Source organism: Zootoca vivipara, chromosome 8 (genome assembly GCF_965207765.1).
Source record: "Zootoca vivipara chromosome 8, rZooViv2.hap1.1, whole genome shotgun sequence".
NCBI classification, from domain to species: domain Eukaryota; kingdom Metazoa; phylum Chordata; class Lepidosauria; order Squamata; family Lacertidae; genus Zootoca; species Zootoca vivipara.
In genome coordinates, this window is record NC_142591.1 from 6,512,911 (window position 1) to 6,535,636 (window position 22,726).

A 22,726-nucleotide genomic window follows, 5' to 3' on the forward strand; every position below is an offset into this window, starting at 1 on the left:
GCCTCATCAAGGGGCAGGATTTCAATATGAGTAGGAAAATGAGAAATCTGAAAATGAGGTATCTGAAGAAGTGTGCATGCACACGAAAGCTTGTACCAATGACAAACTTGGTTGGTCTCTAAGGTGCTACTTAGAAGATCAAACCTATCCATTCTGAAGGAAATCAGCCCTGAGTGCTCACTGGAAGGACAGATCGTGAAGCTGAGGCTCCAATACTTTGGCCACCTCATGAGAAGAGAAGAATCCTTGGAAAAGACCCTGATGTTGGGAAAGATTGAGGGCACTAGGAGAAGGGGACGACAGAGGACGAGATGGTTGGACAGTGTTCTCGAAGCTACGAACATGAGTCTGACCAAACTGCGGGAGGCAGTGGAAGACTAAACAACAACAACAACAACAACAAGGTGCTACTGGAAGGATTTTTTTAAATTTTGTTTTGACTACGGCAGACCAACATGGCTACCTACCTGTAACTAGGAAAATGAGAGTAACCCTAAACATTTTTTTAGAAAACAAGCACCAGGCGAGGCCATCTTGGAAACACCCAGCAACCTTCCAAAACACATCCTGGTCCAAAGGACATTTGCCTAGGCCCTAGGGAGAGTGCATAGGGTTCCAATGGGCTTCGGCCCACCTCAGGACCCCATAAGTAACTGAGAGGGGAAGGCTTGGCCTTTTGCCGGGGAAGACCCTCGACCGAAGAAGCCCAGCAGCACCTGGCAAGGGGCCGGCCACGAAGCCTTTCCCCCACGAGGCAGGAACACGGGAAGAAGCCCTCCCCACTGCACGAGGACCCGGAAGGGTGGCTGGGGGCAACCGAAAGCGCCCCCGGGGGACGACATTCCTGGTCTCTTTGCATCGAAGCGCCTTCCCGAGCCAGCCTGGCGGGGAGGGCCTGGCGGCGGCTGCGCGCTCCTCCCAGGCCCCTTCCCCCTCCTCCCGATTGGTCTCCTCCCTCTTCGCCGGTCTCCATTTTCCAGAGGATCCGGCGCCGACGGCAGCGCAAGCAGCAGAGGCGGTACCGTCAGCAGCGGAGGCAGCAGCATCACCACCGGCGCCTGCCGGGCCTTCCTCGCCCCGCCGCCGCTATGGCTGCCAACATGTACCGCGTCGGAGGTGAGGCCGGCGCCTTGCTCCCCCGACACTCGCGCCGGGGCCTGGCGGGCGGCGTGAGGCGTAAGGCGGGCGCGCCCTCGAGGGAGGCCGGGGGGGGGGGGCGGCGGCAGCGAAGCCCTTCGCCCGGGAGGCTTCCTGAGGCGAGGCCCGGCCGCCCTTCCCGAGATGCTGCCGCGAAGGGAACCGGCCTGCCCGAGGGAGAGGGCGAGGCAGCCAGAGGGGGGCGCCGGCTTCTCGCTTGCACCCCCCTGGTGGGTGCGAGGGATTGGGACCTCGCCCGCCCCGGGGAGAGGTGGGAAAGGAAACGCTGCCTGCCCGCGCTGGTTCGCTGGCCCTCCTTTCTGGGTAGGGCCCGTGTCAAGCCGCGCTGCCTAGAGAGGGAAGGAGATGAAATGCGCGGAGTAGGTCCAGAAAGACCAGGCTCCGTCTTCCCTGGGCATCGCCTCGGAAGAGGGGTGAGCAGGCGACCGGGAAGCTGCAAGGCATCCCCGCGGGCGCCTCTTCGGCTCCCTCGGCTGCCAACCTGCCCTCGCACCCCCCCCCCCCTCGTCCATACTATTGTGCTCAGGGTGAGATGGCAAGGGAGGCAGAGGCAGCTGCTCCTTGCAACCAGCTAACTTTCCTGCTTTCCTAGGCGTGCTTCTTCTTTGGCGATCACTCGTAGTCTTCCATAAACATGGTTTTAACAATGAGTCCCTAAGTGACTCTGGAGGCCAATTCTGGATCCACACATCCTTCCCTAGTGTGGACATTGGTTTCCGGGCAGGAGTTGATCACGGTGTGGGTTTGCCAAGCGTGCCTTCCTCTTAGCACGTTTCTCCCTTGCGTCCTGGGTTCGAGTGTAAAGGTCCAGCGAAGTTGATGTTGAAGTGCAAGCAGCCTTTGCCCTGCATCTCTGGCCCTTGGTGGTGGTTGGGTGAGGGGCAGAGTTGGTAGCGTTGTGCATGACCCCCAGAGCGGGGGACACAAAGCAAAGGGCTCACAGAAGTGCAGCCTTGGGTAGGGTGGGGGGGTCCTACACATTAACAAGAAGTTTCCCGCACCCACACGAATATACCAGACATCGTTGAAGCCCTGTTTTATTTTTCCACATATGCGTGAGCGTTGTAGACATGGGTATCTGACTTAACAGCGGGAGCCTAACCAAGGCTCCTCAAAAGCTAGTCCTATTGAATTCACTGGGGTTTTCTCCCAGGTAAGTGGGGTTCGGATTGCAGCATCAGTCACACACTTGTAGATCCACTGTAGATAAACAGAGTTAAATTACACACATCAAAAAAGTCCATTGATTTTATGGGTCTGCTCTGTGTATGAGTTAGTCAGATAACACCCAGGGCCTTTTTTTTGTAGTGGGACCAAGGCAGGGATTGCCCTGCCAGAAGCTGGCCATATTGCTGCTCACCTATTTAGGTAGTACTTTAGAATTTTGACTGCTGCTGGCTTCTACATCAAGGTATTCAACTAAGTTTTACTGAGAGTAGACCCACTGAAATTATTGGCCATGACTAATTTGGATCCATTAATTTCAATGTATCTACTCAGAATAAATGTTTACCTTTTGTTTTGATTAGTTATTAGCTGTTAAATTTTATATTTTTTCTCTTTAAAAAACTGTGTTTTAAAATATTTTTAAAAGAAATGTCATTTCCCTAGTTAGAGAATAAGTTGAAGGAGTGTGAGAGATCAACCTGTTGTTAGCATAAGAGTTTTCCTGTAATACATACTGGAGGCAGACCCTGACTTGAAATGGTTTTGGGATGCAGCCACCAGATAGAACAATGACTTCTGAGATCTGCCTTATGGCCCAGTGTCTGTTGAGACGCTTGCCTTTTTGCAGTCAGGTAGAGAAAGCAAAGTAGATGTGACTGGAGCAAGGCCCTCTCTATGAGCTGGAACTCTTATCCTGCTTTTTTATTGTTTCATTTCTTTCATATTCTCTGCATTCATTCTGTTCTGACAATCTGTTGCATATATTTATTTGTTTAGTATTTATATGCCACTTAATCAGTAGCATCTCAAAGCGGTGTACATAAAATTACAAAAAGGTATGTTGGTTTTATGGTAATTGTTGAGGGTGTATGAGTGGGAATGCTGCTGAATTGTGATTCTTTAATTTTAATTCATTTATATCCTGCCTCACTACCAGCATGGCCCACAGTTAGGTTTGTCATATTCTAGTTCTCCAAATCCTGGCAGCTTGATTTATACAGTATATTATGTAAATCAAGTGAGGAGTTGGGAAATTATGCTGCTTTTCTACTCCAGAGTACTCCTTCCAAACTTGTTTTATAACAAGAAAACAGATCATTTGGCTTATTTCTGTATATATCTTGCAGGTGAGAACGAGGGCTGGGCGATATCTGGTTTTCAACATCACAATATATCACCATCCAAACATTGTTTTGTAGTGATATATCACAATATCTGAAACATGGAACTATGTAGGGTGTGTGTGAAGTTTGGGCGAAGGAGCAGTCATTGGAGAACATGTGGTTGGTGGTGGTGGTGGAGATCCTGTGAAGGAGTAGTCAAGGAGATTAACAGGTATGTGCTATGTGCACTGTGGGTTCCTCCTCTTGCTTGCGTTTGGAGGGCAAACTCCTTCCACTCCTCCTTAGACAGAGAAGAGATCCAACTTCACTGCCTTCATTGCATCTCCTAGGAGCCACCCGCTGGAGCTGTTCTGTGTGGTCCAGTGGTTGATTACTCCTGACTGGGGGGTGACCCTCTGGAGCACACAGTAACTAGCTGTAACTGAATGGCTAAACACTTTGATGATAAAGTTGTTCAGTTCTGCAGTGATTTAAAAGGTAAAGGTAAAGGGCCCCCTGACCATCAGGTCCAGTCGTGTCCGACTCTGGGTTTGCGGCGCTCATCTCGCTCTATAGAACCAGAGCAGTGCACGGAAACGCCGTTTACCTTCCCACCGGAGCGGTCCCTATTAATCTACTTGCACTTTGACGTGCTTTCGAACTGCTAGGTGGGCAGGAGCTGGGACCGAGCAACGGGAGCTCACCCCGTTGCAGGGATTCGAACCGCCGACCTTCTGATCAGCAAGCCCTAGGCTCTGTGGTTTAACCCACAGCGCCACCTGTTAGATGCTGCTATTGTAACAGTACCAGCTGAGATGTCCAATGCAATGTCGAGTCTGGTGTTGTGGGATCATTTCCAGTTGATGTGGGCTGAAGATGTGCACAGAATACTTGTAAGTGATGTGCTTGATCACCTGCTCATCAGATCCTTGTCCATTCTGGTTTATTAAAGCTATCCAGGGTCAGGTGGCTGAATCGGTGACTGCTGCTCAAGTATCCTACCCTAGATCCAACAGTAACAACTATAGACCAGTTGCCAACACCACTTTCTTGACAAAGGTGGTGGAGAGGGTAGTTGTGGAGCAACATCAGGTATTTCTGACCTGGTTTTGGAACTGAAACAGCCTTGGCCATCCTGATGGATGACCTTTACTGTGAGAGGGACAAGGGGAGTGCGACCCTGTTACTTCTGCTTGATCTCTCAGTGACTTTTGATACCATCGACCTTGGTATCCTCCTATATTGGCTTAGTGAGATGAGTATCTGAGGCACTGTTTTACAGTGGTTCTGTCACTCTGCAAGGCGGTTTCCAGAGAGGTGCAATTGGTGTGTGTTCCTCGGCCCCCTGGCATTTGTGCTGTGGGGTTCTGCAGGGTACTGTTTTCTTTCCAGAGCTATTTAATATCTGTATAAAGCTGTTGGGTGTAGTCCTTAGGAGTTTTGGAGGGAGGTGTCACCAGTATGCTGATAACACGCAACTCTGCTTCTCTGTAACATCTGAATCAGGAGAGACTGTGGAAGCTGTGGGCTGGTGTCTGGATGCAAGTGGTGGACTGGATGAGGGCCAATGAACCGTGCTTGAATCTTGGGAAGACAGGCTCTTTGGGTGGGTGGTTCCCATGTTTGGGCAATTGGCAAGTTACCTGTTCTGGATGACGGAGCAAGTGCATAGCTTGGGGGTACTCCTGCAGACATCATTGTCACTAAAGGCCCAAGTGTCCTCTGTGGGTAGGAGCGCCTTTTACCAGCTTCCTTTTTTTTTTTTTAAAAAAAATATTTTTATTAATTTTCCAATTAAAACCAATTATATCACATTCAATATTTCAAATTATACACATATATATATCAATCAGACCGAATGTTATGCCAAATCATCTAAAGAATTTTTTATTTGGGTTCCCATGCTTCAAGAAATTGGGAATTCCTCGCAACTGTCCACTGCCGTCTTTTTTCTAAAGTTCAAATCGTCCTTCAAGTTCATAATAATCCAGATCTTCCCCTTACAGTCACAAAGATGTTTTCCACTTTCACGATTGTTTCCCAGCTGCTGATATAAATATCAAACAAAGTCTCACAGATGTTCTTTCTCCTGTGTGAGTTAATCAGTCCAGCCTCCCCATAAATCTTCTTAATGGAGCTCCTGTTGCGTTGAAGCAATTCGAAGTAGCGCCATCTTAAAAAGCTCAAATCACTTTCGCTTTCCTCTCATGGGCATGAAAATTTACGATCATTATAGAATTTACAGCTTTTCCAGGCAGGAGACCCAAACATCAAACCATAGACTCTTGGTAAATTAATGGATCTCCTTGCCCTATAGCTGAACTTAGCTTCAGGTCGCTGCTCCAATTTAAAGTGCGTCACAGCTCATAAATCCTCCGAACGCATTCAGAACTCCTTCCGTCCGACTAGGGGGGGGCTTTTCTCATCGGCAACTCCACATCTTTAAAAAAAATATGCTCAGTAACAACAGTTATAAGGTTCAACTCACACAGTCTTTTGCTTCTCTTTCACTCCAAACAAGCCAGGACATCGCGTCCGGGAAGGTACGAGGCAACAATATGAAGAAAAAAAAATAAAAACTCACTCCCCTTATCGCTCCGTCCCCATCAATCCTTCTTCCAGATGCAGTACAATCTTTGACTCCTCTCACTCGGCAGCATAAATTTCTCAGCAGTAAACAGCGCTTCTTTCCCTCCTTCTGAAGTATGTCCATAGATTTAAGCCTAATTATCTTCTTTAACCATGGAAATCCCCGCCATGCAGATTAGCGTCCGGGAGTCCTGGCCCTTGTAAGTGCTCAGCCCAAGCTCCCCCCACTCCAAAAACAGTCGGAGTGGGTCTGGGGGCATCGCGGGCCAGCGGCCCCTCTCCGTAACCCCCGGAGAGGGTAGGGGGTTGCCATTTACTCCCCTAGCAACCGCCAAATTCCTTACAAAGGTCAGAGAGATGGAAAACAGGTCCGCCATTCCTGCAGGCGGAAACCGGAACCCCTTTTACCAGCTTCCTGTGGTTCACCCAACTATGGCCGTTCCTGGACAGGGATAGTCTGACCACTGTAGCTCATATATTGGTAGCCTCCAGGCTAGATTACTGTAATGATGTCTGTGTGGGGCTACCCTTGGGTCTGGTTTGGAATGCTGCAGCCAGAATGCTGTTGGGAACTTTTGGTCACGAACGTGTGACACCATTGTTAAAACAGCTGCATTGGCTGCCCATCTGTTGCCAAGCCAGGTTCAGGGTCCTTTTTTTATTATTTTCAAAGCCTTGGACAGCTTGGGTCCAGAATATGTTAGGGATCTCCTGAACCTTTATATTCCAGGTTGACCACTGAGATCACCTGCAAGAGCATATTGGGTGAAGTGGTGAGGCTCATTTGACAACAATGGAAAATCAGGTCTTTGGTCCATTTCTGTGGAATGCCCTGCCAATATACAGGTGAAACTCGGAAAATTAGAATATCGTCGAAAAGTGCATTTATTTCAGTAAAGCAACTTAAAAGGTGAAACCAATATGAGATAGATGCATGACATGCAAAGCAAGATATGTCAAGCCTTTATTTGTTGTAATTGTAATTATTTGTCGTTAGGCGGGTCAATTATAAATGGAATGTAATTAATGAAATGTAATAGCGATGTTTATTTTTTTATTATTGTAACAAGTTTTTTATTACTGTGGAATTTACAAAAGAAAGCATTTGTAAAAATAAAAATAATAAGTTGCATTACTGAAATAAATGCACTTTTCGACGATATTCTAATTTTCCGAGTTTCACCTGTAGGTTCAGTGGGTTTATGTCTGCTGGAAACTTTTCTGTTCCTCCAGTCCTATGCTGGCAGTTAAGAGCACCCCCCCCATGGTCTATTTACGGTAATTTCTTTTACTTTTAAACTTCTTTTTTTAATTTCTTATGATGCTATTGTTTGGTTTCATGTTTTTATACTGTTGTAAACTGCTGTGATTTTTTTTTATGATACAGCAGTATATAAATATTTAAATAAATAAATAATATAAATAAAACTTTTAAGTGCAAGGCAAAAACATTCCTCTTCTCCCAGGCCTTTAGCTAATTAAACGATCTAAGGCCTTTTAAACTGTGTGATTGTGTGTATGTGTATGAGGGTTATTGCTTTGTTTGTTATTATGTTACACATTTTTGTGTTTATATACAGTACTGTAAACCACCCTGTGATTCCCAATTGAAACGTGATATATAAATTTAATAAATAATAATAAAATGATATACTGTATATTCCTGCGTATAAGACTACTTTTTAACCCAGGAAAATCTTCTCAAAAGTCGGGGGTCGTCTTAAACACCAGGACGTATTTCTTATATGGTGAGTATATCCCAGACTCTATATTTTAAATGGAAAAGTCGGGGGTAGTCTTATACGCCCAGTTGTCTTATACGCCGGAATATACGGTACTAGTGAAATCACCCCTTGTAAATTGTCATTAAGAGGAATGCTGCATGTTAAGATTGCTGTCAAAACCACTTGTGTCTTCATAGCAGATAAATAAAGTTCAGGATTCCCTGACAAATGCGTTTACTGCAGAGCAATTGTAGCGTGTGTTTTATTTATTCAGGTGCTTCTGCCCTGGTCTTCAAAGCTAAAAGCCTTCACAAAGTGACTTAGAATATTAATATAGTATAAATTCAATGCAAAGCAATAAAAATTTGGTATAGAAAACAATTGCAGTAAAAACAGCTTGTTTAAAATAGAAAAAGAAGACAGTCAAAAGGTCTTTTGAAGACCATGCTTAAAAACCATGAGGGAGGGAGGGGCTTTCACAGATCTGCTGTAGAGTGAGTTCCACAATAGCAGTGCTACCACCAAGAAGGTCCTGCCTTCAGTGTATCTCTCCACTCTCTGTTTTTGTCCTTCAAACTTTCAGAGACATTCTAACATTTTCTTGATGTTATTTTTCTTTGTGCTGCAATGACAGCTTGTGGAGGAGACCAGATGCATGAGCAAGTGCTTAAAAGTCTCTTCTCTCATGTTCAGTCACTTCAGCTGAGATGTGCATTTTTTGATGAGTGTTCCACAACAAAGCAATCACCTCACCTTCCTCCAAGCATTTGGCAGAGCTATCCTATATAGTTGGAAGACGTAGAACCCTTTCACTATAGTGGCTGGGGAAACCCAGTCAGATGAGCGGGGTATGAAGAAGAAGAAGAAGAAGAAGGAGGAGGAGGAGGAGGAGGAGGAGGCTTCAATTGGCTGATTTCAAAGCTGCACCTATATCTGAGGAGGGATAACCTAACTTCCGTTGTCTATGCTCTGGATTACTGCAACACATTAGAAGTGGGGCTGTCTCTGAAGATGGTTCAGAAACTTCACCTGGTGCAGAATTCAATGACCAGGTTCCCCCCAGGGCAAGACGGTTTGAGCATATAGCACCAAACCTGGCCTGACTGCGATTCCAAGCCCAATTTGAAGTGCTGGTTTTGATCTATAAAGCCTTAAATGGCCCAGCACTGCTATACCTCAAGGACTGCTATAAACCCAATGGGACTCTGCAGTCATCACCTGAGGCCTTTCTGCATGTGCCTCCTCCACAAGAGGTCCAGAAGGTAGTAACATGAGACCGGGCCTTTTCTTTGGTGGCTTCCTGTTTATGGAATGCTCTCCCAGGGAGGCACATCTGGTGCTATTGTTACGTAACTTTAGACACCAGACAAAAATATTCCTCCTCTCCCAGACCTTTGGATGAGGAAGTACAAGAATAGATGAATTCTCGTATATAGAACTCTATAACTAGTACTTGAGTTTGCTTTTTTGTTACTCCCACCCCATCCCCTTTTCCTTTTATGTAGTGTCTTTTGGATTGTAAGACTAAGGGCAGGGGCTCTTTTATTAATCTGTAAGCTGCTCTGGGAGACTTCTCAGATGAGGAGTGGGATAAAAATGCTTTAAATACCGGTAGTTAAGTAAAATAAAGTTCCTTTGTCTAAGATTTCTAAGGTTACTGTAATACTTTGAACAAAGAGGGGAGTGGAAAATAATATAGTTAGAATTTATGCACTCTTTTGGGTATTCCAGGTTCTACTTAGGCATGTAATTTTAAACACTCAAGTTTTATTTCAATTTGTAATAAATTTTGTTTTTATTGCTATCTGTGATGAATATTTTAGATTATTCTTTGTATACTGCTTAGAAGCTTTCTCTCAAGTAAGTGGTATATAAATTTGGTTAAATAAATTTATATCCATGACCAGTAATACAGTTCTGACAGTATTATTCTCCCCATATTTCAGGTGTGGGGATGACCGGTTGACAGACAGCTAGACATTTTCCGCAGAAAGTCACCTTACCCATCAAAGGCAAGATTTCATGGGGATGTCTGTGGATCTTTTATCTTGCTCCCAGAGACAGCCAGGCAGCCCCTGTTCCAAAAGAACACTTCACTCAGTACATATAAGTTGAAAATTTTATTTACTCTCACAGCTAACACCACCATAAACACCACATCTATGAATAATGATTTCTTTCTAACTTTCCAGCACTAGACAGATTTAAATTTTTGGTCTCTCACCAGTCCTCCAGTCCTTACTGTGAGGACAATCGCTTTACAGCATGCTAATGGTCTGGTCCGGAACAAATTGACAGAATTTCAGCTACCCACTGTCTTCTTCTGATTTCCTTTGTGCTCAGATTCCTGCATTTACCTGAGAGAATTGCATAGGAGTTACTTCCGAGTAGGTACACTTAGGATTTTGGCTTTGGTCCATTTGTTAACCTGTCTACTCTAGCAGAACATGGGTTATCTTGAGAGAGTTTTGTCTGATGAAGTTGCAGGTGCAGGAGAGCATTCCAGTGGTTGAATTTGGAAATTTAAGCTTGATAGTGTGCCGGGCCTAGCCACGGTCATGCCATATCTTTCTCTGACGGTTTATCTGAAACTGTTTGGTGTAACCTCTCTGTATCTTGTACATGTACAGTGGCACCTTGTTTTGAGTCTGGGATCTGTTCTGGAGCCCCAGACACTCAATGAAAGGGACGCTCGACAAAGTGCTGCTCTGCGCACACACGCGGAGTGGTTTGAACTTCTGTGCATGCACGAGCGGCGAACACGGAAGTAACCCGTGCCGGTACTTCTGGGTTTGCCGCAGACGTGTGCCGAAATGGACGGTTGATGGGTCGGACGTTTGCGGAGGTATTACTGTATCTAAAACACACAGTTAAATAAGTTCACACTGTAGTAACAAGTATGACCACTCCTGGAGGAAATTAATTTAGAAATATTAATTTAAACTTCTCTGTTTCTCTTATGGCTAATTCTGTGTAAAACCACAAGCTATAGCATCATCATTATAATCATAATCATTTTATTTGTATGCTGCCTTTCCATAGTTAAAACAATGCTCAAGGCGGCTTACAGCATGACAAGATTTACGTAATTACCAACATAACAAAAGTCATAAACAATAAACAAAACACATCAAAAGGTACACAACCAAATGGAAAACAGTTTCCACATACTGTAAATCATAAAATCTAAAACTAAAAATACTTATATAAGCATGGCATGCACAGCAAACAAACACAGCAGCTTTATTCAGGGATTTCCTTATGCACCACAGAGTAGAGGATTTCTTCAAAAGCTGCACTTAGACTCACCTATTTGTTGCTCGCTTGCAGGGCTGTCCCAAAACATTTTGCTGCCTGAGGCAAAGGACAAGATGGCAACTCTTCCATTCTAGTCAGAAAAGTTGACCTGACTGGTAGCTGAACATGACTTCAGCACTGACAATGGGACAGCAGCCTCTACTGCTTTTTCCCAAACAGCTTTGGGGAAAAACTGAAAAAAACCCTGCCCCCCATCCTCCCCTCCCCAGTTTTTTTTCAGGCCTTCCCATCTCTAACTGCACCTAAGGGCACACATAGGTGGGGGGGGGGCTTCCTTTTGGTATATGCTGCCTGAGGTAAAGGTAAAGGGACCCCTGACCATTAGGTCCAGTCGTGACCGACTCTGGGGTTGCGCGCTCATCTCGCATTATTGGCCGAGGGAGCCGGCGTATAGCTTCCAGGTCATGTGGCCAGCATGACAAAGCCGCTTCTGGCAAACCAGAGCAGCACACGGAAACGCCGTTTACCTTCCCGCTGTAGCGATTCCTATTTATCTACTTGCATTTTGACGTGCTTTCGAACTGCTAGGTTGGCAGGAGCTGAGACCGAGGAACGGGAGCTCACCCCGTCGCAGGGATTCGAACCGCCAACCTTCTGATCAGCAAGCCCTAGGCTCAGTGGTTTAACCACAGCGCCACCTGGGTCCCCATGCTGCCTGAGGTACTTGCCTCATTTTGCCTGTGACACTGATTGCCTGGTTTTGGAAGCTTTCTGGACTTTCTGATGCATAAGTGACCAAAATGAGCTAAATTATTTAGAATGGAATAATGAAAACAGAGTCAAACAGCAGGTTGGACATCTGAAGGAGTGTGCAGCTTTTTGAAACCTTTTGGGCACCTAGCACATTATTTTCTTATTTACCATTGTGTTCTGCAGCATTCCTACCTCCTGCTTCAAATGTTCTGTTGTCCTGCTTGAAAGAATGCTTAAGGCACTTGCGTGTAAACCTCCCCACCCTGGCAACTTTTCCTTTCCATTGCATGTTAGTGCTCTTAATGTAATCTTTGTGACGATTTTTAAACTTTTGATATCCCTTAGTATGTGCCAGTGTGCACACTGCAGGCATGTTCTGTGCAGTTCGTCCTGCAATTGAATACAGTACATACGAGTGGTTTTGACGTCTATTATAGCCAGTTTCCATGGAATTATAGCATTGACCCTAGGCTCCTGGGTCACAGGTGAATGTTTTCTTGTAACTTGGATGCATAAGCTGCCACTATGCACGTGACATGTCTTTACATCAAATATGTAATGAGACTTTAAAAAATGATGACCTATTTCTTTTTTTAAAAGGCCCTTTTATTGCAAATTGATATATTTATTGGTTTATGTCTGAGTTACTGCTCATGCTTAGTTTAAACCCGGGTTGGGGAACCAATGAGGGGGGGGGAAATAAAGTTGTTTTTGAAAACATTGCAAGTAGCTGTTGTTTGCAAAACACACCTTTTGCAAACAGCTTTCAAAAATTCTCTCCACCTCTGTAAAATGGGGCGATGGGACAATTTTTGCCAAAGGGAGACGTCTGGTGTGCAGGCAATGCTTTCAAAGGGTAGTCTTCTTTTGAAGCCTGATCTTGCTGTCATTTCAAAGAGGAATAGATTCACAAAGGCTTTGGGGAGTCTCTCACACCAACTCCATACCTTTGAGATGGCAGTGGGATTTGTCTTAAAAGGGAAGCAGGGGACAAGCTCACTGTATACTCAAAAGGTTGGCAGAACCCTTCAGGAGTTCCCTCCCTTCTCTTTTAAATCTCCCCTCTCCCCTTAATCTTTGTTCACAAACTAATTTAATCTCCCTCACTTTTAGATTCATTCCTGGAATCATCCTCTAAAACCCACACATCTGTATGGGTTTATTATTATTATTTATAATAAGTATTTTATATGGTCTGTCAATGATATTGGAATTGGTTGACGTGTTGCCTCCTTTTTTTGGTATTTTAATGATATTCTCATAGCAGTATGCAAAAACAATCTGCAGCAGGCTTTTTATTTATTAAAAATTGATTTATGCTGAGTTGTTCTCTTTCAACAATTGTTTTTGATCTGGAAATTGGCAAAAGTGTTTGTCTAAGTGAGAAGGGTGGAATTTTGAGCCCTCCTTTGCTGTTAAAGGATTCATGCAGACTGGCTGCTGTTTCTCTCAGTGATATTGCTGCCCTAACTATTGTGGGAGGACCAGAAGTGGGCAGGTCCAAGCTAAGCTGCCTATAGAGCAGAATCCATGAGTGCGGGAGCAATTTGGGGAGGAATATGGGTTGGAATGGATTTGATATGTCATTACTGCCTTGGGGTGTGAACAATGCATAAGTATTGGGAGTGGGGAGTATGTCATTACTGCCTTGGGGTGTGAACAATGCATAAGTATTGGGAGTGGGGAGAATGCCACGGCATTTGATGATGGCACAAACAAGCTATCTTTAAAGGTGGTGTGAATGTGTGTCTCTGGGAGGGAGTGGGTAGAAAAAAAGTTGTCATTTTCCCCTATTTATAGGCTTTAGTTGTCTAAAACTTGTACTTCAAGATTGGTTTTTCCCTCCTCCCCAGATTATGTCTACTTTGAAAACTCTTCAAGTAATCCATATTTGATAAGGAGAATAGAAGAACTCAATAAGGTAAAAATAATACCAGTTCACTCAGTGACTTTTGAAGGTATTGGCTGTACTTGCTAGTTCTGCTAACAGTTTTTATAATTTTCAGCTAACTCTCAATTACCTTTTTGTAAGGTGATAGAATTTTTTAAAAAATATTGAAATAGGGGGTCAGCACATGGAAGGAAGAAGCAGGCAAACTGTCCCTAAGCTATCTCCACTAATCCCCCTGGCTCACCACCCAGCGACGTAGCTAGATGCTCGGGCACACGGAGCGGCAACCTGTTCCGTATGGCACATGCGTAGTGTTGCTACGTACAGCGCATGTGGCGTACGAAGCGACGCTGCGCATGCACCGTACGGAGCGGGTTGCCGCCGCCGGCACTCTCACCATGGTCCTCTGCGATCCTGGTGCTCAAGCGCCGGTGGCAGCAAACTGTGAGCAAGCCACGGAGCAGGTTGCCGGTGGCGGCACTCAAGCGCCGGGATCCTCTGCGATCTTTGGCGCTCTGCAGCTTCCTCACTGACCTGCTCGGTGCGCGCTTTGCTTGTTCCTGGGCAAGGGGCGGGACAGGGAGGGGTGTCAGCGGCGGCCGCTGACACCCCTCCCTGGCCCGGCCCTTGCCTCTGCCCCAGCAGGAAGAAGCAAAGCGTGCTACGGAGTGGGTTGCCGGTGCCAGCGCTCCAGCGACGTCAAATCTTGAGCAAGCTGCGGAGCGAGGTTTTTAAAAAACCCTCGCTCTGCAGCTTCCTTGCTCACCTGCTAGGCGTGCGCTTTGCTTTTCGGAGGCGAGGGGTGGGCCAGGGAGGGGTGTCAGCTGTATTGGTGTTCTGTGGTGTAGTTAGTAATAAAGCATTTATATACCTACCAGTTTAGCTTCTTACTTGAAATTAAATTATTATTATTACTATTATTATGCTCACTATGACAGACAGCCAACGGAAACGTAGAAGCAAAAGTGGTGTGTTTCTATAGACGGAGGGACATCTCAAGCACATTAATTGTACTGGCTGACAAACATGCAAGTAAGCTTTCTATATTATTAAATTAAATTAAATTATAAACTGTTGACTTAGTTTTAAATAACATGCTAAAGGAAGCTGCTGGATGGACTGCAGTGTTGTGCTCTTCCAATTGTTTTGTCTGCACAAATGTTTAAGCATGCCAGACAGAATGATTCCCCCTCCCCACTCCTCATGCACCATCCTGGGGGTTCTCTTAGAGCCTCTGAGATTACATCCACAAGCTCCCTTGGGTGCAGCTCATTAGGCCTTGGAGATTTGAACTCTTTTAAATAGCTGGGTGTTCCCTTACCACCTCTATTCCTGTCTTGGGCTGCAGCTCCTTCCTTGCATTATTTATTCTGTTATCACCAGATGGGCATTGCTTTCCTTTTGGGTGAAGACAGAGGCAAAGTAGGTGTTGAGCGGTTATCTGTTACCCAATAGCATTTATTCGTCTTTTCCACTACTCCAGAGGACCTGCTACTTGCTTGTTCTTCCTCCTGCTTCAAACATAGCTGAAGAAACCTTTGTTTTTAACTTCTGTTGCAAGTCAGAGTTCATTCTGAACTTTGGCCTGCCTGACATTCCCCCTGCAACTGTTGGCTATTGGTATATACTCCTTCTTTATGATTTCTCCTTTCTTCCATTTCTTATACATGCCATTCTTAACTCTCAGCTCATCTATAAACTCCTTATGAAGCCACACAAGTTTTTTAGATGCCTCCCATTTTTCTTTCTTGTCGGAATTTTCTGCGTTTGTGCCTTCAATATTTCATCTTTAAGGAAATCCCCATCTATCTTGGACTGTCTTCTCTATTTCTGACTTTAGGACCTCACCCAGTAGTTCCTTAAGCTTTTTGAAATTGGCCTTAAAGTCCAGAGTGCATATCAGACTACCCTCAGCTTTCCCTTGGCTTTGTATCATGAGATCCAGGAGAACACGATCACTTTCTCCCAAGGCTTCCACCACTTCCACTCCATCAATCAGTTCCTCTCTGTTGATGAGGACCAGGTCCAAGACAGGTGATCCCCTTGTTGCTTCTTCAACCCTAGGGAAATGAAATTGTCAGCGAGGCAATGGAAGAATTTGTCAGACCTACATTCTTGGCAGAGTTAAGTTCCAACAGATAATGGGGAAGTTGAAGTCTCCCATTACTAATATATATCTCCTTTTTGAATGCTTGGTAATCTGTTCTAGGAAGACATCATCCAAACCTTGAGTCTGTCTTGGTGGTCTATAGCAGACACCCACAGTAATGTCACTGTTTCCCCCCTCTTCTGAAATGTTCACCATTATGCTCTCAGTCTGCCTTCCATGCTCCAAGTCTTGGATGTCTTCACATCCTTTACATACAATGCTACTCCTCCCTTCCTGTTCGGTCTATTCCTTTTGATAGGTTATACCCCTCTCAATTTCTATATTTCTGTTAGACGGGCAGAGCTTGCTTCTGAGTAAACATGCATGGAATTAGACTCCGCATCCATTGATCTGTCACAATGTCTATATGTCTGTCAGCTTGGTGCCACAGCAGCTGCAATGAAGTTGTAGACAACTTTTGACAAGTCCTAGAAAAAGTGGTGAAATAGGATTTCTGTTGAAGTGGTTGGGCTCTAGGCCTTAGCAGCTGCTTGATTATGTCAACATCTGATGCCTCCTCTGGTGTAGTGAATGACATCAACCTTTTGGTTATGTCCTAGCCCAGTAACCATGAGACCAAGGTAGTTCACAAATTATGCAGTGAGTTCACTCATTCTATTTTCTTTGCATCCCTAGCATGCACATGCAAATCATGACCTGAAGCAGGATAAAACAGGGTTGCATCTTTTTAAAAAATAAAGTTGGCCATTTAGCAATGTGCTGTTACAAGAAAGATCTGATGCCATGCTGGGTAGTTAAATTTAAATGTAAAGATTGCATCTGGCAGTGCATTGAAGTACTATTTCAACCATCTTCACAGATTAATGTTATTTCATCTTTAACTAGGCGAAATGGAAGAAGAGATGGAAAACCCAGAAAAGATTGATTTACCAGAGAAACAGAAACATCAACTGCGACACCGAGAACTGTTTCTCTCGCGTCAGTTGGAATCCTTACCAGCCACTCATATTAGGTGTGGACTGAATAATTAAGTAGAATTTTTGTGTAATGATTTTTTAATAAACCTAAGAACATACTTGTAATGCAGGCATTCTAAATGCCCTTTTTTCTCATCTTATTTTTCTTTCTTATTTTAGAGGCAAATGCAGTGTTACACTCTTAAATGAGACAGAATCCCTTAAATCCTATCTGGAACGTGAGGTAGGCACACTTATGCAAAACTGAACATTTTCCAAGTTGTTTTGCCACACTTGTTTAAAGCACTGGTCCAGTGTTAAAAAGGTAAAGGACCCCTGACAGTTAAGTCCAGTTGCTAACGACTCTGGGGTTGCGGTGTTCATCTCACTTTACTGGCCAAGGGAGCCAGTGATTGTCCGCGTACAGTTTTCCTGGGTCATGTGGCCCGCATGAGTAAACCACTTCTGGCGAAACCAGAGCAGCGCACAGAAACACCATTTACCTTCTCACCGGAGCGGTACCTATTTATCTACTTGCGCTTTGCTGTGCTTTCGAACTGCTAGGTTGGCAGGAGCTGGGACCGAGCAACGGGAGATCACCCCGTTGTGGGGATTCTAACCGCCGACCTTCTGATCGGCAAGCCCTAGGCCCAGGACCAAATGGCATGCTCCACCTTCCTCCTTGATTTCCTGGTTCATAGCACTTTGGTTCATAGCACACCTGGTTCATAGCACTTCATAGCACTGCACCAACTGTGGCTTGTGCAGAGGACGAGACGGCTGGACAGTGTTCTCGAAGCTACCAACATGAGTCTGACCACACTGCGGGAGGCAGTGGAAGACAGGAGTGCCTGGCGTGCTCTGGTCCACGGGGTCACAAAGAGTCAGACACGACTAAACAACACAACCATAATTAGAAACCATGGTTTGAAGGTGGCTGCTGCCTTGCTAAAAAAGCAAACCATAGTTTGTTCGATTCAGATGTAATGGCAAGCAGTGGTTTGTTTCAAACCAGGAAATTGTGGTGGAGCACAATGTGCAGTGGCTTCTGGGAGCACAATGACCAAGTCATGGTCTACAATAATGCTCTGAAGTGGGACAGTATTACCACCATCTTGGGATCGTACTATGAAGAAATACCACCTAAATTACAGGTGGGCATGTCTGGGACTAAAGTTCTCTATTTAGTGTATTTCACTTTTTGTAAAATACACAGTTCTAAGATACTACGTACTTTAATCTTTTCTGAGGCGTCAGGAGCTATGACGGGGCTTCTGTAAATGTTTAGACTCCTATGCAATTTGTTTCGGCATAACCTCTTAGTGCTGCATATGAAGGCAATAGTATATGTGGCAGTTCTTGAACATGTCTGGCATATTTGGTACATTCATGAACATTTCTTAGAAATCAGTCTGCAAATAGAGCGATTTGGTCTCCTAGGTACGTTAACTTAAAGGTGAGGCTTCACGAGGGAGGAAGTTATCTAAGATGAAAAAGTGAGCAAGGTTGACGCCTTGTCTAGAGGAGAGGGGGATTTTTCCATAACAAAAAGTGGAAATGCTAAGTTATCAGAGGTATGGGACACAATGTAGAAGGGACAGAGTTGAGCAAGTGAGAGGTTGTCTGCAAAACTGAATAAGGATCTTTAGTGCCAAGTGCAAAACTGGAGTGCCAAAATGTCACGGCAAACCCTAACCTGAAGAAATGGGGGGAAAAACAACCTGTTGATTAGGTGCCAAATAGAAGTGTGTGCCTATGTAGGCAAATGGAGCAGGTGTAGAAGCATTTGTATTCTACTGCTTCTCTCCATAAATGAGAGTCAATTTAATTCATTGATGATAGTAGCTAGGCATGCTTGCCCAAGCATGCTTTGCACAACCACCCATAGAACGAAGTTTGAGGAACCAAGAACCAATAAATGGAGAAGCAAGTTCAGGGGAGCCAGCAAGACTGTGTAACTCCACAATATTCTGCATTTTTTTCTGCTATTAAGTGCCAGCGATCTGTTTCATTTCTCGTCAAGTAGAGCTCATCGTTTTTGGTCAAATGGTTTTCTGGTGCCTAGGGAATCTAAACTCCTCCTGTCAACACTGTTATCTCATTCACCCATTGAGATACACACCTGCATTTCCCAATGTATTTGGTGTATTTGTCTCCTTCCTAAAATGATAATTTGTAAAAGGTAATTTTTAATCCCCCCCACACTACTACATACTTTATATGCATTTGCTTTCTCACCTCCAGGTTTTCTGTTCTCATTTGATGGTGCAAAAATTGTTAGGAGTGGCTCTGTACTCATGTTTCAAGTTGTTGGGAATGCTATAATTTTTACTTCCCTTCCTGTCCCTAGGACTTCTTTTTTTATTCACTAGTGTATGATCCACAGCAGAAGACTCTCCTAGCTGACAAAGGAGAAATCAGAGTTGGAAACAAATACCAGGCTGATGTAACAGACTTACTGAAAGAAGGTAGCTTCATTTCTCATTTCTGCATGAATCCATAAAGAATTCATATTGTGTTATGGAAGGTTTTGGAAATGGTTGGGCTTTAAGGTTTTTGTCTGAGGGAACTGCAGAATGCTTTCACAGCCTCTATATCCCATGATGTGTTACACTAACTAGTCCTTTCATGCTGTCCAAATTTACATCGTTTCTGTAATGGTAATTGATCTTGGTTTACCTCTGTTAAAATATTTTTATAGTGTTTTTCTAAAATGTTTCACTACAGTTTCCAGCATTTTAAAATAATTCCAGAATAAGAAACACAGACATTTAAAATTCAACTTTACACTAACCTTAAATCTGAAAAATTCAGAATAAATGATATGGAACAGTTTTTTTTTAAAAAAACTTTTGGACTGGAGGCCATTCAGTTAATAGGATGGTACCTCCCATTAGACAGGATATGCAGTCCCCTTCAAGTGTTTTGCCTGCTTTTCCAGGCGGAGGAGCCATCCCACCCTCCAGATCTTCCCTGCCTCTATACCTCTATAGTCAGGTCGGTTGGGTCCTATGTTCTAGGCAGAACTTAGCATTTGTTCACTCTTTGAAACAGTTTTTGTTTTGTCTTTACCTTCCTCTGCCTTGCTTTATATCATCTTCTGTGTATGTCATTTATCTGTCTTCTTGATCTAAATAATAATAATAATAATAATAATAATAATAATAATAATGGCATCATTGTTAGGTTAAAGAATGGTGTCCTTTCTTTAGCTTCTGTTTCCTGTAAATCTGCAGTGTTTTTCTTGTGGGTTTTTCCCCCTTTTCTTTTTCCTGGCACTTTTTACCAGCATGAGACTTTTCTCTGGTGGCACCTAGCACCCGGGGCTCACGGGGAATGGAGCTAGCAAAGAGAGTTCGCTTACTCAGCCTTCCTGTCAGGAGGGTTCTTTTGACTTCTCCCCTCTTGTGTTATTAGCCAGCAGTTTTTTTGTGAATGAGGGGAGGACGTGATGAATCATAGTCTTAAATTCATCTCTGCTGCACAAGAGAGGAGGAGAGAGACAAATCAGTAACACTCCTGCTGTCCTGCATTCTCCCTCTCAGACCACTTTACTGTTCTGCAAAGTTCATTGCTCCAACAAACAGCATGCTTGCCTTTGTTGTCATTCTCCTTGTCAGGGAGTGGAATCCCATTTAAGAGATCAGCAGGTGTGGTCAGCTTTTTTTTGTGTGTGGGGGAACTGCTATTCTTTGTTCCCTTTGAGCGGGAGATACCTAATGTTTTTTTATTTCCAAAGCTTTTGTGTATGTGTGAATTAAGCGGATTCTTTGGGGAAATGGGGCTGGCGTATGGTTGGATGTGTACTTTTCACTCATGTTATTCTGCGGGAGGTAAACTGTTCTTGGCAATACTACAAAAGAGACAGCAGTAGCATTTTTCGCCATTGAATGTTAAACGTTTTCTGTAGTTTCCAAGATTTGTGGAAGGCAAGCTCCTCGTCAGTATGCTGTTTGTTTTGCCAGATGGCTTAGAAAAACCCTTTTTTATTTGAATTTGTTTAGGTGAAGATGATGGCAGAGACCAATCAAAACTTGAAACAAAAGTTTGGGAAGCATTTAATCCACTAATAGACAAACAGATAGATCAGTTTCTTGTAGTAGCACGGTAAGGAGAAAAAATGACAATTTGCGTCTTAATCTGGTCCCCCTCCCCCACTTTTTGATTATACTGTTCCCCTAAACAAATCCTTGCTGTTTGTCAAACAAAAAGTTTTGTTTGCCGTTGCATCATTATGGTAATTATAATCTTAACGTTTATATACCATTGTTTTGGGATTAAGTCGTTCATTAGCAATGATTTGATTTGCTAGTAAAGCAGATAATTTGTTACTGATCTCTTCCACTGTTTCCCCAAATGTTCAGTAAGTTTGCACAAGGGCTGTCTGCATACTAAGGCCACGTCTTGATCGTTAATGATATAGTCAACATTAATGTCTTCATTGCAAGCTTTTTGGAAGTTGTTACTGAGTTTTAAATGTATGGCTTGTAGCACTTGTATGTATCAGATTGGGTGGTTATACTTGCCACATGGAGGAATTAATATAGATATAATGCTATGTTATATTATATTTGCAAACATTGCAAATGATACTTGACTGAAGGAGGCAAATTTTCATTCCTCAGCTTGCTGCTGTTCTAAAACCATTTGTGAATGGAAATCCTCGCAATAGCAAATATTTGCTCTGACTTTTCCTGATTCCATTGATTTGAAAGACTGGTAGTGGTTTTTCTGTATCCGTCATGCAAGTGTGAACATTCAGTTAGCCATAGTTTTCGGGTGTGTGGCATATGAAATAATTAGAAGGAAAGGAGATGGGAGTTGCAGTTAGGCCTGAGACAAGGAAGTAGCATATAGATGTAAAGCAAGATGTTCGGAGAACTGTCTTGAGGACATTAGACTTCATCTGATGCAGCTCTCCTGTCCCTTGTTGTTGAGTTGTGTCATTGGCTTCACAGAGCATTGTCCTTGTATGCCATGAGATCAATATGTGCATTGAAGAGCATGGGCATCATGAGCATCACAGAGCTCCTTGGAGGAAAACAAACAAATGGTAGCAAATGGTACTTGGACAGAAAAGTATATTCATCAGTTGCTAGTACCTTTTGGGATTCCCTGATGGCAATTCAACATGCTCTAGGCATAGGCCCTCTAAAAGGTAAAGGGACCCCTGACCATTAGGTCCAGTCGTGACCGACTCTGGGGTTGTGGCGCTCATCTCGCGTTATTGGCCGAGGGAGCCGGTGTACAGCTTCCAGGTCATGTGGCCACATGACAAAGCCGCTTCTGGCGAACCAGAGTAGCACACGGAAACGCCGTTTACCTTCCCGCTTGGAGCGGTACCTATTTATCTACTTGCACTTTGACGTGCTTTCGAACTGCTAGGTTGGCAGGAGCTGGGACCGAGCAACGGGAGCTCACCCCGTTGCGGGGATTCGAACCGCCGACCTGATCAGCAAGCCCTAGGCTCTGTGGTTTAACGTACAGCGCCACCTCTAGTAAGGTTTAAGCATGTGATAGGTGCCTTATTCCACATATAGTCTTAGGCACTGATTTTGTATATTCTCATTTCTTAAACTGTGATTTTCTTCAGGTTTCAAGATCATGAAAATGAATTTCATCAACTTGGGGGAGAATGTGGATATGAGGTTACATGAGATAAATAAGCAGAGCTCCTCCTTTTTCCTCTGGTAGTGGTAAACAAAAAGGTCAAGGTGTACATCCTGTACAGAGCTCATTGCCACAAGCAGTGAATGTCAGAGACGTCATTTTGCCACTCTGGCAAGTAGTGTGTATAGCCATCATATTGGAAGACAAGATGACTGTTTTGAGTTCAAATTTTGGTCAATATTTCAGTCCGCCATCTGGGTTAGAAACCAACGTTGCATGAACTAAGGTGATAGTCATACTGGATTCAAAGAATTTATGGTCACGTTACACAATTCTTCATTATTACATAACCAAAAGATGTGCAAAATTGCTACATCAGTTGTGTTCTGTTTTCAGATTACTTTGAC

The 22,726-nt window shown here is 44.0% G+C and overlaps 1 protein-coding gene across 11 annotated transcripts in view; it reads left to right on the forward strand.

Annotated features, from left to right (window-relative positions):
• The first annotated feature begins 978 nt into the window (after window positions 1-978).
• MTA1 (metastasis associated 1) overlaps window positions 979-22,726 on the forward strand; it is a 59,659-nt gene continuing 37,911 nt past the window's right edge. For 4 of the 11 annotated variants that reach the window (XR_015951612.1, XM_035103338.3, XM_035103334.3 and 1 more), the window contains exons 1-7: window positions 979-1,116; window positions 13,606-13,673; window positions 14,582-14,675; window positions 16,639-16,765; window positions 16,890-16,953; window positions 19,060-19,177; window positions 20,714-20,816. Coding sequence is in view for 10 of the 11 variants with exons in the window: in XM_035103338.3 (XP_034959229.2) it covers window positions 1,089-1,116; window positions 13,606-13,673; window positions 14,582-14,675; window positions 16,639-16,765; window positions 16,890-16,953; window positions 19,060-19,177; window positions 20,714-20,816 (602 nt within the window). In the remaining variant the exon portion in view is untranslated. Of the gene's footprint in view, window positions 1,117-9,687; window positions 9,754-11,587; window positions 11,720-13,605; window positions 13,674-14,581; window positions 14,676-16,638; window positions 16,766-16,889; window positions 16,954-19,059; window positions 19,178-20,713; window positions 20,817-22,726 lie in introns of all 11 variants that reach the window. The other 7 variants (XM_088676087.1, XM_088676092.1, XM_088676090.1 and 4 more) reach the window with 4 other exon arrangements.